Here is a 13,671-nt window from a genome sequence, read left to right as displayed (position 1 = left end):
CATCTTTAGATCCCCTTTCAACAAAGCATTATCAAAGTGCTCCCTCTACCGATGTCGAGTCCCTCCTGGTATTTAGCATAGTAGCATGAGACCCGATGATGAAGCATTCCACTAATGGAGTAGGTGAGGGTTCTTTTTCACATTATGTGGGGGATCTGATAGTTGTAGTCTTCAAACATCACATACCATCCCTACAGTACATAAGATTGGGATTGCTTAATGCAGAGGTCTCCAAACTTTTTAATGCTGCGCCCCCCAGTTGAAAAATAAAAATCATTGGGCCCCCCTCAGAATTTTTCACAATTATTTTATAAACATGGCAATGTTTAAATATGTCTAAACCTATTTAAACATTGCAGTTAAGTACTGTTACCTTTTTAAAACTGCAATAACATGCTTCTGCTTAAAACAAAGGCCTGTTATCTGTATAATATTTATTTTGGCCAGAGTCTGGGGCCCCCCCGGGATCACTTGAGGCCCCCCTAGGGGGGCCCGCACCCCCAGTTTGAAGACCTCTGGCTTAATGTGTCATAGAATCAGGAAGCTGTATCCACCCACCATTATCTCTCCTCTCGACCCCCCCATTTGATAGTGTGTATCCTCAAAGTAGCCATAAAAGCACAAATAAAATACATTCCAGATGAGTCAAGCCACTGGGCATTTCTAGGAGAGGATCTGGTATGCTCGGTCGGCAGGTCTCCATAAGCTTTAAGGGCTCTGCGCAAGGCAGTGCTGTATGTGCAGCTCCATTAATATGCAGTCTGAAAAGGCGCAAACATAAGTGTTTCTTATATTCATCTTCAGTAATACTTTTATATTGTCTTTCGACAGGTTTGCTAAATAATGCATTTTTTATTGTTGGTATTTTGCATTTTAGAACTTCTAGAGATCTCGAAAAACCAAAGCCTTCATCGCTCTGAAACATGGGGCACAAACCCCAGCTGCAAAAATATTCTTTAACAAAAACCATGTCCAATAGCATGCTTTCTAACGGCCACACATTCCGCTTTTGCCTACGTTGCAGCACTGATTTCAGAAAGCACTTCATGAGAACACTTGAGCTTTTCTGAGATGAAAATACAGGTTACACGTATTTTTAACTCAGATAGAAGACTTTTGGGTTTATAATTTTATATCGCTGGATAGCTTCATACTGTGCTGGTGGACCCCCTTTTTTGGTATGTTCTGTATTTATAGTGCTAAGTTGTCGAACCGTTTTTAGGGCTCCAAGTATTGGGTAAAACACGTCATAACAACTCTCGTTTGTTATTTATTGTAAGGGCTTAACACAAGTGTGAGGGCATAGGCATTTGGTCTGGTGCTCTACTATGTTTGGGCAAAGCTCTCGTGGGTGACATGTAAGGCCATGCATGGATGAAGTGGACGATGCCTGCTGGCCCAAAGGGGTGCTTTGCTGCAGCTGTCACATGGCAATAGAGTTTGTGCACAAAGGGGTGCTTTGCTGCAGCTGTCACATGGCAATAGAGTTTCTGAAACCCGTGCTCTGCCGATTGGCTTGGTGTTTGTTTGTGGGATGCGCACAGTTTTATGCCTGTAATATTTTTTGTTTTACATCAAAATTAGTCAAAGTTCCCTGGTACATGAAGGGATTTCTAGGGTGGCTGTGGAGCCATACCTGCAACACTATCTACTGGGAGTGCTGCTGTGGCCATCGTAAGGGAATGGGAATAGTTGGGAAATCCGGAAGTCACACCATATTGGCGCCACTGACTTGGTACAAACGAGCTCATAAGAAACGTCTCCCATCCATGCATGATGCAGTCTCTTCCTGTCACATAATGTGTGGTCTGGTGATAAAGTACTGGGGCAACGACTTTAATAAATCACAGGCATTTATCACTTCATACTAAATTCGCCTGCATTCTTCGATGTGAAATGTTGTCACAAGAGATTAAAGGCAATCGAGAGAATGAGGGAAGCCTGTGCTGCCAGCAATCGCTGAGGTTCACTTTCTCCATGTCTTAGGAGATTATGTCCCAGGAGGTTATTATGAGATCAGAGAACTGCCAATACTGAGAGATTGGACTTTTTAGGGGGCGAGGTCTGTGAAGTGATCTCATCCTGCAGAGCACCCTGGAGAGATGCAGCCTCTCGCTGTGTCCTGACGGTCTTCAAGGAAGGCGGCTTCTTAGTGCCTTCCTCAGCATCCCTTGGGCTCAGGTGAGCTATCATTGACGAAAATGGAGACACAGCACATTACAGTCTTCATAATACACAGCCCAGTGGGCGCTGCACTAATTTGTCAACCTACTGTTCTTACATGGGAAATGCTGTACAACAACTCCCCTCCTTGGGTGCAGGATCTTCCAGATAGCTTGGAACATAGTCCATATTTGCACCTCATAAAATACTCATATAGCCTTCCCTAACCCTGCCTTCTCATTAATGTATGGGCTCACAAATTAATTCACAGGTAAATTATTTCTCTCTAGCTTCTCCCTCCCTAGGTTCAGTACATTCGTCAGCATATCTCTCAGTTGGTGGAGGCCAACTAAAGTGGCATTTCCTGACCGCACATGGTGGTGGCCAGTGTGACCATGTGATGACTTTGATGTTTTGTCTGATCTTCCATCTCCTACTTTTTGTGCTGTCACTGTAGTACAAATTGTGAGATGTCGAAGAGCTTTTGTTGCCTTGGATGAACTGTGACTGCCTCTGAATGTGCCTCATCCTGGGACATTTTGATGGATTCACCAATCATGCACGAAGCCTGTAGAGATGTACAAGAAGTGCTGACTCACCCCTTCTGCTTCACGAAATACTGATTCGTGTTACCAGGCCTCCGGAGACTGGAGCTCACGGTTCACATAGAGGCCTTCGAGCTAATTTAATTTGTAAAAGAATGGATTGTGTTCAGAATCGCTTTTCCCTGTGAAGTAAACAGCAAATATCCACTGCCTCACATTTGATTACTGATCTGGGACTCTTTCTAACTAGCTACCATCTCTTAGTGATTGAATGCTGTGTGATGTAGGTGAAGATATCCATCCTGTGTTGGTGTTTGAGTGTGTTTGGGGCCATTGGGTGGAACCACCAGATGCTGCCCTTGAGTTCACTCACACACATGGGACTTGTTTGTGTATGGTGAAGAGTTGAAGTCCCCTTTAGTGGTATTCGACTTTGGTGTGTTGAGTCTTTCAGTACAGAAATCATGGTTGTGGTTACCCATTCTTTTTTAGTGTTGCACATGGAGAAGTATCCATGATATCAATAAAGATGGTTTTCTGGGACACATTGAAAAAAAAAACTTTACTCAGTTGTTAATATTTTTGTTGAAATTGGTTCTGACATCTAGTTAAGCTTTGTGCACTGGCAAATGACATGCTGACATCCAGTGTATTGCAGAGGTTTCTAAACATATCACATATTTGATCTTTACAGGGCAAATTTTACCTCATCGTTGAGGAGCTCAGTCAGCTGTTCCGCACCCTTGTTCCAATCCAGCTCTGGTACAAGTACATCCTGGGAGACAATCCCTCCAGTGGCTACTTCCTTGGTGGAGTCCTGATCATACTATACAGCCTCTGCAAGGTAAAATCTCACATATCTGCCCACTTTCATAGTTGTTTTCTAAACACTAAGAAATTAAAGTAGAGAACTTTGAAATGGCATCGTGTGACAAATATTGCAAAAAAAGGAAGATCTTTTTATCTGGTACCTGATGCTTTTGTTTACATGCATCAGAAAGTTTCTGCTCTGTGATGTTTTGCGATGTTATGTGGCCACTCAGGACTGAAGCAGCCTGTGTCCATATTGGTTTGCATTTATATGGTCAAAATTGATTCAAATGGATTTCTATAGTGAATTGGTGCTCCTGCCTTACACTGTTTTAGAACACTTATCAGATTGCGAATTTGATTTCACAATCATGCAGGACCCAAGCAGACTTTCCCAGGTGACCTGGATCGCTGCAAGTTTTGATAAATGGTGGCAAACACCACCAGGTTCTCTGAAACTTAGTTGCAAACTTACCTTTCACTGAGTGATGGCTGTTGAACTTCATTATTGGCCACTAAACTTGGGGATGAATTTCACTATGGGGTGCGAGAAATGATCCTTTGAGTGCATCCTGAGAAACCTGTGACTTCATGTAACCATAGCCTGGAATTCCAGGTGAAGTACTCTACAGAGAAAGGGGAATCTTAGTGTTACACCTCATTGTGGGCTGGGAGTCTTAATGCTGAGATTCATTAAAACATGTGACGGTTGAAACTAAATTTTATAGACATATTGAATAATCAGTGCTTCACTGAATTGTGGAAGACATTGTGCATAACTGCCAACAGAACTCTTCTGACTTATGGGAATCTAGTTGCTGGATATAAGTGAGTATTAGGAAGAGTCTTTGAAGTTCACTCAGCCCTGGAAGACTTGGTGATGGGCATATTGCAGGGCCCAGAGACTTAATGCATATTTCTCTGAAGATTAGAAAATAGGGGGCAGAATTTCACATGTTATTCAAAGATTTGTTCCTGAACCTCACCATCCTCTGATGATAGCTCTGAAGCTAGTAAGTGCTATTTATGGGTTTCCTATTATCAAGGTCATATCGACATTGTTGAAAGGATTTATGGTGATACACCTGTGATTGCCTTTTATTCTTTGAAGTACAATCTTTTATTTAAGCACCATTGTCTTACCCCTTGCGTTTACGGATAGATATTCGAGTTTGTTCACAAACAGCTGTTCCTCTTCCAAAGTTGTCTTCAGACATTTGTTTTTTTCCCTGACAGTCTTTTGATGTCTGCGGCCGCATCGGAGGTGTGAGGAAGGCACTGCAGGCACTGGGGAGCCCACAGGTGAGCTTCGTCTGTATTAAAGGCTGCAGGAGCTTTGCTGGTGAAATGAATGCATAAACATTGAAACTATACAAAAGGCGGCCTGTATTCCTTTTGGAGTTACACATTGGCAAAACACACATATTCTCCATTGAGTTCCTTATGCGACAGAGAGGGGAGAGGAAATTGGGACAGAAGAGATGGGAGACGAACTGAGATGGACAATCTCTGTCAAGGAATGGAAAGAGATTCATGAAGGGACACTTAAGACCGCGAAATGTGTGGTCGTCAGGGAGATGATGGTTAAAACAATGACATACTGGTATTTACTCTTCCGTGAAGGTGTTTACATAGGTCCCCCATGGATGTAATACCTGCTGGTGGGAATGTTGAGGGGTGGGCATCCTCATACACTTACCCTGGCATGACCGAGGCTACAATCCTTTTGGCCGAGTGTTCTTCTTTCATAAGATACTATAATTGGGATAGCGACTTGTAGAATCCCAGTCTACACTCTACTGGGAGTAGCTAATTCCCAGACCTCGCCACTGTACTCCAAGAGAAGATGATTGATGTTGCTTGCGCTCGGCACAGCAAGGCAGAGCATCATTGCTCTGTGTGGGAAAATAACGTTTTCTGGACATTAGGGAATGGTGGTACAGACTATGGGACACTGTAAGCATTGGGGAAACCTGACAGAAAGCAGAAAGGGGAGGACTTCGAAGAGGTGTGGGTGCCTTTCTTACTTTTCCATAGACTTGAGAGAACTTGGCATTGATGCTTCGCGATGCTTTAGATTCTCTAGTCGCTGAACATACACATGCTTAAGAGTAGGCCCAAAGGTATACTCTGAAACAACTCACAAATACCTCCACCCAGGAAGAGAGCATTTGGTGAATAAGATGTTTGGTGTTTGGGTTGAGGAACTTAGGAGGGGTAATATGAAGCACTTGCTTTAATTTTGTCTTTTTTTGTTTATTTCATTGATACCCGTTTCGTGAAGATTCAGCACCGAACCAACCTATAGTTGTCAAGGGTATGTGCTATGCAAAAAATCAACATAACACATTTTATTCTGCTTAGTTCCAGATTTGTGCCTTTTTTGTTGCCAGCGTTCAGGAGCCTCGCACCACCATGTAGCAGGATCATATCTGCTTAAGAAACTATTAAATTGCAAACCATTGCACAGCTGCTTCCACACTTGTCCTACAACTCCCCCACAGCATCCCTGTACCGGAACCACTTTCCTGTAGTGGCCATCCCTACCTCTCACAAGTTACCTGGGTGTCCTCCTCCGGTCTTTGTTTTCATCCAACCGTAGCAGTCTGAACTGACGGGTTACTGACAGTTGGGACAAAGAACTGACCACCTTTAGAAGCTCCTGTACTTTGTAGCTCAAAATATAAAAGGCTACCTTTATCTTACCAGCAGGTCTATGAATCACAGTTACTTTTACTGTACCATTGTCAGGCTGCCTTTACATAGCTCTTTTTTGACATGTAAAACTACATGGATAAATCGAACTATTATCTTAAGGTGAAAGTACCTTCAGTCACTTCAGAACTCAAGATTTCTTATGTGATTATAATGTCAAAACTTAGAGGAATAAAGAAACTATCTGGCCTCCTGCGGATGGCAGAAAAATACCAGAAAAGCATCTCGACCACAAACCAACAATCTATTTTACTTTCAAAGGTGTTTGACCTCGTTTATGACTTTAAAAAGAAAGGGTTTTGTCAACATTGACCCAGATTGTCATTTGAGTAGTGATAACCCATCCGTGGAACGCTGCAGGGGGCAGTAGAGCGTATCAAGAGAGGAAAGTGTATGTACGAGGGCATAGGGGAGGGACACTTAGGGGGAATATTTGCCACAACAGGGTTGATGGTAACACTAATGAGTGAACTACAGAACAAAAAAATGCAGTAAGAGAGTTTTGAGAACAGCATTGAAGGTAATTAGGAAAGTGGCAGGTTTTTACAGAAGGTAAAGGAAAGTTGGGAATCTTCGCTACAGTATTTTTTTATGTACTCCTCATATCATATTGGCTTTTACGTATTTTTTGCTTTTTTTTTTTTATCACTATCTGATTAGATAGTAAACGTGGTATTATGTCTTATCAATGGTTTGATTTTTGTTTCTTGGTCAGGTGGATGCCGTGTGAATAAAGAAAAGTAAGTTCCTTCATAAATGTCAAAAGTTGAGGGCCACGCTCGTGTGAGGATGAAATTGTGCCATAAAGTAGGGACAGAAAAGGGGGATACTAGTCTCATTGTTTTCTCTATTCTAGTCTTGGTGAACTCCAGAATCAGATGGTTAACGCCGCAAGTGTGGTTAAAGTGTCACCCAGAAATTTAAGATTTTCCCCAACTTAGTTATTTTTGGGAGTCATTGTCAGATAGGATTATATTAGATGCTGACTGTGAAAGCCATTGTAGGTCTTGAGTGTGTCTTAGATGCTGACTGTGAAAGCCATTGTAGGTCTTGAGTGTGGCGGTGGCAGTTTTCTCTGATTTGACCAGTGAACAGGTGGGCGACGACAGGGATAGCTATTTCACTGCAGTGAATGTGACATGAAGCAGACAAGCAAGAAAACGTATCGCTGTGAATTTGTAGAAGATCTAAATTTGGAATAATGGAGTCTTGATCTTCGTTGCAGGAATGCATCAAGCTCATTAAACCACAAATGGTCCGAATTTTGGAATCCAAGGAAATAAGAATTGTGGTCACACTCCAACTTGATAACAGAGCTGAAAGGGATGGAGAAGGAGAAGATAAAGGAGAGTGGCATGTCTCAGTGTGGCTAATTGGTTTCTCAAATGTTCATTGCATGAATGACTAGGACCACCACCATTGAGGAGGATTAACCATACTGTCAACACTGAAGGCCCCCAGTACAAAATCTTGAGTGAAGATGAAGCCAGCAATTGTTAGATAGTTTGGTGTACATCTGACAATCTGATCTAGGAAATGTCTGTTTAGTAGCACACATTCCTACCCACAGAAGTAGTGATACTTCAGATGTGTTGTATCATCTATCATGAAAATATTCCTTCCCACATATTCTAGACCTCGTGGGGACAAGGAAGGTTGTGTAATCTGAATGCAAAAAATAATTTTAGATTTCTTGTTGATTTTATTAATGAGTATACCACCTCTTTATGGTATTTGTCAATTGTAGCAGAAAACACATTGTTGGACTACTTCATTGATGCTGTTTCCTATTGATGGTGTTTCCATTATCCATTTTCAGGACCCACGGATTCCTGTATTCAGGGGTACATGCCTACTTGACCAAAGGAGAAGCAGCTTCTGTACCTTTCCATAAATGAATCGTGTTTGTCTGTAGTGACAGCATATGATCCATCACATACGAATTTTCTAAGCATTATTTTATGGATGCCTGCATTCTAGCCGGGCCATGGTTTACAGTTTGTTGGACATGTGCAAGCCACAAGGAATGCACACTAGAGAAAGAAGACGTAGAAGGGTATATGTATGCAAGGCATAACAAAGCAAAGGCAAAATCCTTTAATGGCAGAAATCCAGTAGTGGCTAGAACATAAAGAATTATAGCTTCGAAACTTGATCTTAAGGGGCATCAGACTGCCTCAGGTTAGGAAGAGAAATACATTAATAGTGTATTCTACCATAATATGACACATGAAACAACAACAAAATAATATGAGCAAGTACATGAAGTGGGCAATGGACAATTACAACTGCTTCCAACTTTAAAGATTGTGAAAGGTTAATTGCAATGCGTTTGAAAACTTGATATCCATAAAACTAACTCTGTTGGGGTCATTAAACTGACTTAAGGCCTCATTTAAGTATTTGCAGTAATGGAACTGCCACCAGTGATGGCTGGTGATCCTGTCCCCTCGCCTCTTGTATCCCTCGCCTTATTTCGATTATAGAGTACATACCACGGCATCTCTGTCTACTTTTTTACTGGCCAGCTCTGCCATATGCCCAGTGGTGGTGCCAGAAAGCAAAAAATATTCCTTGCACACTGGGAGAATGTTCAACCGAATCAGTGACATGTTTTTGTTTTATTTTCCGCACCAGCCCCCACCTGTTTTGGAACATCTGTTGTTGAAAAAAACGCCGGCAGTTCAGCTATGCCACCTTGCATGGTGGTCCTGTCGCCACTGTTTTCTTATGGAAGCGGCTCTGGCCGTGTAGGCTTCTGGCAGGAAGGCAGGAGCATCTTTGGTGATAAAAATAGTGACCTTAAGGGTACATAGGAAACTGGCTGTGGTTGGGCCTGCTAAACTCTTAAGGACTCCCTTAATCACTGGGCCCACTGTCAGGCCCAAATGATGCATTTTAACAAAGAGGTTAGCACAATTAACTGGAAAGATTTACAGACCAGGAAAGTCTCAAAACGAAGAGTGACAAAGGCCTTTATTATAAGATCTGTGCTAAATTCAGACCCCCAGGCAAACAGAAGTTTTTATGAGATCGAAATTATAAGTTTTGTGATAATTCTCCCAACCTTGCAGTTTTCATCATAAGCTCTGGCAGGTCAAACTATCTGAAATTTATCAAAGGAAACTGTCGAGGAAAAGGCAAAATATGCGGAATTGTGTGTGCTAAACACCAATTATGCATGTTATGCTTAATTTGTAGGTCGAAAACTCGGGCTAGAAGGTATTTATCACACTTCATAAATGTCTCACCCTGGGGTAATGGTATTTACAAGTATGGTAAATGCCCCACCCTATTTCTGCTCATTTTGTAATGAGAGCCAAAGTCTAAGGAAGGAAGGATATCCCGTCCGTCCTATTACAAGTTCCATTATATTCTATGGAACTTGTAAAATGGCAGACGGGATACCCGTCACGTTTGTGACCTAGTAATCCCCTCTGCCAAACTCGTAATGAGGCCCTAAAAGTATGGCAGAGACCATTGTACAATTAAGAACTTTCATTGAATGATCTGTGACCCTGGTAAATTCTGAAAAAATGTGAGGCAATTAACATATAAGCGGCAGCCGCAATTTGTTCAATTTATGTCTTTTTAATTGATCTGTCTTGTTCGGAGATCGAAAACAAATAATCCCGTCAAAATCCACCCCCTTAGGTTTCAAAAGCGAGACCAATCCCTTTTGTGAATAATATTTTTGTGCTTCCTCTAAGCCCCTGGGAACTGAAGTCTCTGCAGGGCTGCTTCTGTGCTCTTTCTCCCTACTTTCTGGTTGGGACCGACTAGACCGCCATTTTTGTTAGCGGTATAGTTGTTTTTAGGCTCCTGAGCCTCGTTCGGCTCCCCCGGCTCATTTAATGCCGGAAGGACCCCAGCCTGGCACCTGATTTAATCGTGTAAGCATCTTTTAAAATTATAAGAAACAAATGTTTTTAAATTGTTTGTTGGGCATTTTAACCTCTGAAGGTCATTTTTTGGCTTTCACTCTTTTTTTGGGGGGAAATTCTTTTAAAATATAAGGGACTGGAAAAAACGAATATTTCCTTCTTTGCTGGATTCACATGTATTGGGGGCACATCCTTGTTTCTGTGTGTGTCTCTGGGGGTATAACTTGGTTTTCTACCTCATAGCAACCTCGGGGCCCGTGTTCAGTGGTCCCCGGTTGCTTGTTTTTTTTCTCTCCTCCCTACTTCCTGGTTGGGACCGACTAGACCGCCATTTTTGTTAGCGGTCTAGTTGTTTTTAGGCTCCTGAGCCTCGTTCGGCTCCCCCGGCTCATTTAATGCCGGAAGGACGCCGGCCTGGCACCTGATTTGATCGTGTAAGCATCTTTTAAAATTTTAAGAAACAAATGTTTTTAAATTGTTTGTTGGGCATTTTAACCTCTGAAGGTCATTTTTTGGCTTTCACTCTTTTTTTGGGGGGAAATTATTTTAAAATATAAGGGACTGGAAAAAACGAATATTTCCTTCTTTGCTGGATTCACATGTATTGGGGGCACATCCTTGTTTCTGTGTGTGTCTCTGGGGGTATAACTTGGTTTTCTACCTCATAGCAACCTCGGGGCCCGTGTTCAGTGGTCCCCGGTTGCTTGTTTTTTTTCTCTCCTCCCTACTTCCTGGTTGGGACCGACTAGACCGCCATTTTTGTTAGCGGTCTAGTTGTTTTTAGGCTCCTGAGCCTCGTTCGGCTCCCCCGGCTCATTTAATGCCGGAAGGACGCCGGCCGCGCAGCGGATGCGCCGCTGGCGCGCCAAAGGCGCGCCAAAGGCAAGCCCGTCTGCGCCCGTCCACGCCCTGAAGCGCCCAGAGCCCAGAAATGCTGCTCTTTTTACTACAGACAGGTTAGTCTACTCTCCCTTGCAGCTTTACGCACTCAGAGGGGCAGGATCTGGCCCACCTCTCTCAGTACCCCCTGGGTCCTATGCCTCTTCTTTCTGCCCGGCCTGCCCTAGTTCCTCTAAGGCTGTTTCACCCCCCTTCTCCCCCCCATCCCAAACAAGCAACATATTGCTCCTCAACTGTCGTTCTTTACCAGCGCACTCCCTTCACATATATACCCTCATAGAAGATCTTTCCCCTGACGCCTTGTTTCTTACCGAAACCTGGTTGGGCAATGACTCAGCAGTAGATATCTGCAATTCTCTACCCTCCACCTACTCTATGGCGCATGTAGATCGACTCCATGGAAGAGGTGGTGGTATAGCCATTATCTACAAAAATACCTTTCGGTGTACCACCTTCCCCTCTGATATCCCGGAGTGTGAAAGCTTAATTTTCTCTCTCTATCTCTCCCCCACTTTTACCTTTTCCGGTATGCTTCTCTACCGACCCCCAGGACCTTGCACTCGTTTTTTAGATTCCTTGCCGGAAGTCGCAGGTAGTCTTATCTGTAAATCCCCTAACTTTACTATTCTTGGGGATTTTAACATCCACCTTGATAATGAAAACTGTCCGCACGCCAGGTCTCTACTTGCGTCCCTCTCTGCGCTTGATTTAACTCAACACGTAATAGGACCTACCCATACCAAAGGCCATACGCTGGACCTCCTATTCAGTAATCTCCCTGTTCTTACCACCCTGCCGTCCCAGCCCCTAACCTGGACGGATCATTGCCTTTTATCTTTCTCTTTCCCTTATAAGGTTACTCCAGATGTGCCGTCTACCTCCTTAACCTTTGGTCGCATTTGGTCAAAATTGGCTCTTGGGGAATGGCGCGCTGCTCTCCAGACCTCCTTTGGGGTCAGCAGCCCCTCCACCTCCGCAGATTTATTTAATGAGTGGATATCCTCCTCTTTGGATAGTATTCTGCCCACCAAATTAAGATCTAACAAGCCCCCCCATAAGGCTAAACCTTGGTTCTCACCTTGTCTGTTAGAATTAAGAAAAAAGTGCAAAAGGTTAGAAAGATCTTGGAGAAAGAATTACAGCCCCACCGAAAGAGAAATATATAGGCAATCTGTCAGACTCTACCACCAAAACATTAAAGCCGCCCAGTCCTCTTACTACGGAATAAGAATAGAAAACTCCTCCTGTTCACAAAAGGAAATTTTTCAGATTTTTAAGGAATTAACCATAACCCCTATGCCCTCTCCTCCCACAGAGCCCTCCACTGAATACAGTAATCTTCTGGCATCTCACTTCAATGACAAAGTCATCAAGATATACTCTGGATTCCCTTCTTCTCCTCCCCCAGGTACAGTAGAGTACCAAACGATGGATCCCTCCCTCTCCGGAAGCACATTAACCACTTTTGTACCTCTCACTGACACCGCTACTACCAACCTTCTTCTTCAAATTAAATCGGGCTCCCCCCTAGACCCCGCCCCTCCTTCCATCCTCTCGCGAGTTTCAGATATTATTGTACCTCCCCTTACAAAAATACTGAATCATTCCCTATCCTTAGGTTTCCTCCCCCCTCTTTTTAAGCATGCCATCATTAAGCCTCTTTTAAAAAAAACGAAATTGAACCCATCTCTGTTAGAGAATTATAGACCCATTGCTCTCCTTCCCATTTCAACAAAAATTCTGGAGAAACATGTTAACCACCAATTAACCAGCTACTTAGAGAGCCATGAACTCCTTCACCCCACTCAAATGGGTTTCAGAGCCCATCATAGCACGGAGTCAGCCCTCCTTACAGTGACGGAGTCAGCCCGGCAACTTCTGGACCAAGGGTCTCATGTAGCCGTGATTCTACTTGATCTCAGCGCAGCTTTTGATACGGTGGATCACAACCTTCTCTGCTGTAGGCTCTCTGAATTAGGGATAGGAGGCCTAGCATTGTCCTGGCTGTCCGCTTTCGTCAAAGGTAGATCTTTTCAAGTCCTGGACCGAGCCTACTTCTCTGATATCTTTCCATTGACTTGTGGAGTTCCTCAGGGCTCCTCCCTGAGTCCAACTCTTTTTAATGTTTATCTATCCCCGCTGGCTAAAGTGATCGCTCCCTACAATCTGTCTTTGGTCACCTATGCCGACGATACTCAACTTGTGGTGTCACTATCTAGTTCTGGGGATTCGTCGGCGGCCAACCTTTCGTGTTGTATGAAAGACATTGGAGTTTGGATGATCCAGTCTAAGCTTAAATTTAATGATGGAAAGTAAGAAGTCATTGTACTAGGCAATGCCCCCCCAGCCCCTCCCCTTTCACTATACTCTAGGCCTTCAACAATCTTCCTCCTCCCAAGGACCAGGTAAAAAGCCTTGGTTTTTGGGTGGATTCTCGCCTGACCATGGATTATCAAGCAAAAAGAGTTTCCTCTACATGCTTTGGCATTTTAAGAGTCCTTAGGAAAATCTTTAATCTTCTTCCCCCTATGGCCAGAAGAATCCTTGTTCAAACTCTGATCCTTTCCCGTCTGGACTATGGGAACTCACTTTTTATCAGCGCCCCGGCTTATGTCATAAAAAGGCTGCAAACAGTCCAGAACGCAGCTGCCAGG

At 43.4% G+C, this 13,671-nt stretch overlaps 1 protein-coding gene across 5 annotated transcripts in view; it reads left to right on the top strand.

Annotated features, from left to right (window-relative positions):
* RNFT2 (ring finger protein, transmembrane 2) overlaps positions 1 to 13,671 on the top strand; it is a 253,869-nt gene that overhangs the window by 208,456 nt on the left and 31,742 nt on the right. For all 5 annotated transcript variants that reach the window (XM_069214511.1, XM_069214509.1, XM_069214512.1 and 2 more), the window contains 2 exons: positions 3,403 to 3,552; positions 4,755 to 4,820. In XM_069214511.1, the coding sequence (XP_069070612.1) occupies positions 3,403 to 3,552; positions 4,755 to 4,820 (216 nt within the window). The remainder of the gene's footprint in view (positions 1 to 3,402; positions 3,553 to 4,754; positions 4,821 to 13,671) is intronic.

Source organism: Pleurodeles waltl, chromosome 11 (genome assembly GCF_031143425.1).
Source record: "Pleurodeles waltl isolate 20211129_DDA chromosome 11, aPleWal1.hap1.20221129, whole genome shotgun sequence".
Lineage (NCBI taxonomy): Eukaryota > Metazoa > Chordata > Amphibia > Caudata > Salamandridae > Pleurodeles > Pleurodeles waltl.
The sequence above is the reverse complement of the archived record's forward strand: the minus strand, read 5'-3'. Positions and strand labels throughout refer to the sequence as shown.